Here is a 5055-nt window from a genome sequence, read left to right as displayed (position 1 = left end):
GAAGCAGAAGAATCCCAGAACAGTGGGTAGATATAACCTGTTAATATACTCATGAGATGTTATCAAATATAAAATATGAATATACTTATGCAAAATATTAAGTTAAAATTTGATATTTTATAAAAACTTAGATTTTAAAGAATCAGTGTGTGTATTAGTTATATTTTAACATTTTAAGTGATATTTGAGACTTTACAAAAGTATTTCAGTAACAAGCAAGTAATGAAAGCTATTTATTATTACAAAATGGTCTTACATTACTATTTTTTGCCAACAGGAAAATGTTTCCCCTCATTGAAGTTATGTCGATTATTGTTTTTTGGAAATGTCAAGCATAATGGTAATATCAGGATTCAATTTGTCCTATTAAACTATTACATATTGATCTAAACCCTAGTTTCTATTTCTACAAAGGCCTATTATAATTCTATTTTCACTTAAAAAAATGGATGCTGAAGAGAACAGCAAACAAATATTCAAAGTAGAAAAAAACTCATTTTTAATCAACAGACTTTAGAGTCTAGTCTTTCCATTGGTTCTTTAAAAATAGTAAACCCCCCTGTCTCCCAACCCCCTTTTGTTCTGCACCATTAAATTGTACTGTGGCAAAACAATTCCGGCGCAACCTCTTTAAATCAGTGTTCTTTTGAGGTTGGGTACTATGTACCACAGTAATGAAGAAGGCAAATGTTGGAGGAGAAGAGAGGATGTTGAGTCAGCCTTGTTGCAAGTAGCAACTGGTGGTATCTCTAGTCTGTACTTCTTATGCAAAACTAAAATTTTTGAAAAGAGGCCATCTGCTATCATAGGCCATCACTAAGAACTTCTAGTTTGTCTTGAGAGAGGCTGCAACGTTGTTGTGCACAACATAATCACTATTAATATAGCAGGCTGCCTCTTGGCAGCACTGCAAAGTACTCATAACCAAAAGGCCATCTTTTAAATTAAATTGTAGGATCTAATACAAACCATTTACATATCACAATCTGAGACTTTGAAATAGGAGGAACATATAATGGTTTCCAATACATCAAAAGAACCTATCTTATTTTAAAGTCTTCATTAAAAAAAAAAAAAGGACAACAGAGCTTGAAGCATTAGATAACTTTGTCCATTGTTACAGATTAAAACTTCCAAAGCAAATAAAAGAACCACAATTTTCTATGTTCACCTTTAACTGGGGGAAACTTGGCAAAAGTATTCAAAGGGAATCACTTGAACTTTCTCAGCATTTCTTTTATAACCTGGCTCTTTCTCTCTCCCTTCCCCAAAGAAGAAACAAATACCAGAATCCTTTGTTTAAAATATGAAAATATCTTACAGGAATAAGCCCTACCAACACAGGATCTTACTGGAACTAACTTTAGTAAAAATTAATACAGGCATAGAGTTAGGGCTTTATTTTGGAGCTTTGGGAGGGTAGAGCCCCATGGAGGCATCTGGAGTTTCATGTGAGGCCTCCTGGGGAGGGGGTAGAATGGTTGCATTTCAGATGGGAATCTTTGTCTTGGGAAATGCTGGTGACTGAACCTTGACAGCTAAGCACAGGTTGCTTCATCCTTTCATGCAATCTTTTTCTAACAGCTGGGCAAATGTGTTAAACTGGTTTTCTGGACTTCCCTGAGCAGTATCTAATGAGCAAATAACACAATTCTGTGACATTTAGCAGGATACATATTCCAGATACTGCAATCATGAACACCGTAAAGACAGTCTTTTCTGTGGGCCTGGAAATAAAGCAGTCCACCGTATTGGGACAAGGCCAGGCGTTACACTTCACCAGACGCTGCATGAAGAAGCCATTGTACATGACGTAAAAGACATACATGAAGACAGCTTCAAAGATGACCCGGAAGAAGATGCTGCTGGTGTAGGTCCACCACAGGGACCCTTCAATACGAACCTTCTGGGTTTTGATCTCTTCAATGTCCTTATATTCATTCTTCATCTCTCCCTTCATGAACTTTCTTTTCTTCTCATGTCTCCGGTAGGCCACATGCATGGCCACCAGGAGTGCTGGTGTGGACACAAAGATCAGCTGCAGTGCCCAAAGCCGGATGTGAGAGATGGGGAAGTGGTGGTCATAGCAAACATTTTTGCAGCCAGGCTGGAGAGTATTACAGATAAAATCAGCTTGCTCATCTCCCCATACCTCCTTGGCAGCCACCACAAGGATCATGATGCGAAAAATGAAGAGGACAGTGAGCCAGATTTTACCAATACTGGTGGAGTGTTTGTTGACACCCCCCAGGATAGTCTGTAGTGTGCCCCAATCCATCCTGTTCTCTGGGAGGTTGGTGCTAGAAAAGAAAAATGAACATGACATAGAGATCACTAGTCTGGACAGAATCTGGATAATTTCTCTGGGTCTAGGAAAGTAAGCACTTTTAAATCTCTTCCTGAGCACTGACTCTATCCTCCTCCAAAATGGTGAGGGCAAAACCAATTTGGTTTGCCACAGGATTAAATATACAGCTCCTAAACAATCTTGAACAAGTTTCTATATGTTCTCTAATAATGAGTAGCTTGTTCACTTGAGTAATTCACCCAATCTTTAGCATATAATAAATATTTGGGGTATGGGGTACACCAATGCAAAGTACTTGTTAGCTTAAAGGTACAAATGAGTTCTGACCAAATCTATTGATTCTTCCACAGATTCTCCTGGGATATTCCCAACTCCACCACAGCCACTCAGGGTTCAATAGTTAGATCCACTGGTAGCAACAAGTTTTGGACTGTACCAGTGGAACTGCCCTAGTTTTGACCAACTTTGCCTTAAATGCTGAGAGGCCAAGTTCAGGTGATATAATTTATGGAAGTCCACCTAATCCAGTGTTGTGTCAATTTTCGCTGCAGAATCCCTTTACTAAAAATATTTCAGTTCATTTTCATAGGCTTGGGATGTAGCAGTGAAATGGTTATTACAAATGGTTATATTTACATTTGACACCCCCTGCAAGTTAACATTTCACCAAGGGCCTTGATTCCTTCTTCTATATGGAGAAAAGTAGGAATAAATGGTCTCTTCAAGTAGAAAAGTTGCTCTGTGCATGGATTTTTGTGTACAGGTTGGTGGCCTCACTGTCACATTGGGACTGACTGGTTAGTACTCAGAGTATCGGTTTAGATAAGTGTTGCAACAGCATTGTTGTTATGGGTTATGGTTAGAAGTATTTCTAAGAGACACATTATGAAAAATGACCAAAAATCCAACCAGTGGTTCCCCATTGCTGGTCCAATGAAGCCTATCATTGTTGTAGTTTAGAACCAAAATCTGCTGGGGTAACATACTCCTTACTGAAAGCAGGTGTGAAGGGGCCCATGGATAATCTTCCATGAGCCAGAGGCCTTCTATTTCATCCCAGGATATGAACTGTCTTCATTGATTCATAGCTACACCCTGTCTGACACAATCAACTTCTCTTCTAAACAAGATTCCATCCTCTCCACAGTTCTCATGAGTCACATCTTTTCCACCCTTTCTAAGCTGTAATGAATCCTCCTTCTCTTACTTAAAAGCATCCTGCGCTCCTGATTTTAGGCAAGTTGCATCCTGTTTCCTGCTGGACTCTCAAGGCAGGCTCAGACTGAATGTCTCTCATTACCTACAGTTGCTGCTGTGGGACACCAAGATCTGACTGAACCTATTCAATGCCACCTTGATCAGAGGAGGCAGAAGAGCCCTGGGCAAGAAAGTTAAGTCAGACTGAAATATACGGAAATGGTAAAACATTTAGCCTCATTCAGTTTGAAAGAAGAAATGTCACTAGAAAAAAAATATAGTGATTTAGTTCAGGTTCAGCCCTGACCCATTTAAATTCAGACTGTCAGAGAGGCCCTTACGTGCGTGAGTCAGTTGTCCTTTGAAAAGTCTCACAGCTCAATCTAATACTGCCTTCAACAGCAAAACCACGGAAAGAAACAGCATTCAGATTTTAATAAAACCATCTCCTGGAATTAGAATTTCCAGTTTTTCATGCACTCACTAAAGGGAAAACAGGACACTCATTGAAATAAGCCTCCATATACCTGGTCAAAACTATGGAGGTGGAAGGGGAATTTGGGATTTATGCTTGGCCCAACTCTATAGCACAGATCCTATACATTTCTATAGAACAGTCTAGTCACCCTCAGTTGAGAAAAATACAGTTCCAAGTAACCTCTATCTTGATGTTGTTCTAAAACCAAAGTTATAGCTACTTGTTTTTTGAGTATTGCTATCTTGACCAGGCTGGTTTCCAACTTCTGGGCTCAAGTGATCCTTCAGCCTCAGCCTTCCAAGTAGCTGAGACTACAGGTGCATGCCATTGCACCCACATTACTGCTTGCTACCTGCTTTAAAGGCCCTTTCAAGAAGAGGAATAAATTAAAATTTGAGCCCCCAATGGGATAAGAATAACAAGGTAAGATGGACTAAAAAAGCAGGGTGAAATTGTTCTTAATGTACAAATTTGCCCCAGAGCTGCTCTCCTGGCCTCCTGACTTGGGCAGTCACATGCAGGTTCCTACCTGGCCCAGGCCACTCTGCAATTGCTTGGAGCATTGCCAGAGCACGAGTCCAGGGGTTGGTTCACTTCTTTTGGGAAGGCACTAGGTGAATCACCCAGTTCCAGAAAAGGAACAAGGAGTTATTTGCCCCTTACGTTCCCACCCCTTACCTGACTGGTGGGTCCACCTGAAGGACCTGTCCCTACACAGCTCCCCACCTTCTTACAAGTGTCTTTAATTGTGACTGACTTAACACAGTTTTAAAATGGACTCAAAGGGCACATGGAGGCATGGCTGTCCTACACATCTCAAGATAGTCTCAGGTCCTAAAGTCCAGCTCTGAGGAATCTGGAAAAAGCTCACTGGGCAGGCTTATTCCCCACCTCCATAAGGGGCGACGGAGGGACTGATGCAAGCATCCTAAAAGGACATATTTCTCAACTGCACACCAACTCCTCTGAGAGTAAGTGTCCTATGAGTTTTCCTTCCAGTTGGAGAACTTCTCCTGGAAGCAAAAGCTCTTGAAGTGTTAAAAAAAAAAAAAAAAAAAAAAGAATTTACTAA

At 40.3% G+C, this 5055-nt stretch overlaps 1 protein-coding gene across 1 annotated transcript; it reads right to left on the bottom strand.

The window, feature by feature from the left end:
* Positions 1-220: 220 nt before the first annotated feature.
* On the bottom strand, positions 221-4357 carry Gjb2 (gap junction protein beta 2). The gene has a single exon (XM_015499347.2). The coding sequence runs from the start codon at positions 2324-2326 to the stop codon at positions 1598-1600; it is 729 nt and encodes a 242-aa protein (XP_015354833.1). The 5' UTR covers positions 2327-4357; the 3' UTR covers positions 221-1597.
* Between the last annotated feature and the right edge of the window lie 698 nt (positions 4358-5055).

Source organism: Marmota marmota, unplaced genomic scaffold (genome assembly GCF_001458135.2).
Source record: "Marmota marmota marmota unplaced genomic scaffold, marMar, whole genome shotgun sequence".
NCBI classification, from domain to species: domain Eukaryota; kingdom Metazoa; phylum Chordata; class Mammalia; order Rodentia; family Sciuridae; genus Marmota; species Marmota marmota.
This window is presented reverse-complemented; position numbering and strand designations above follow the sequence as displayed.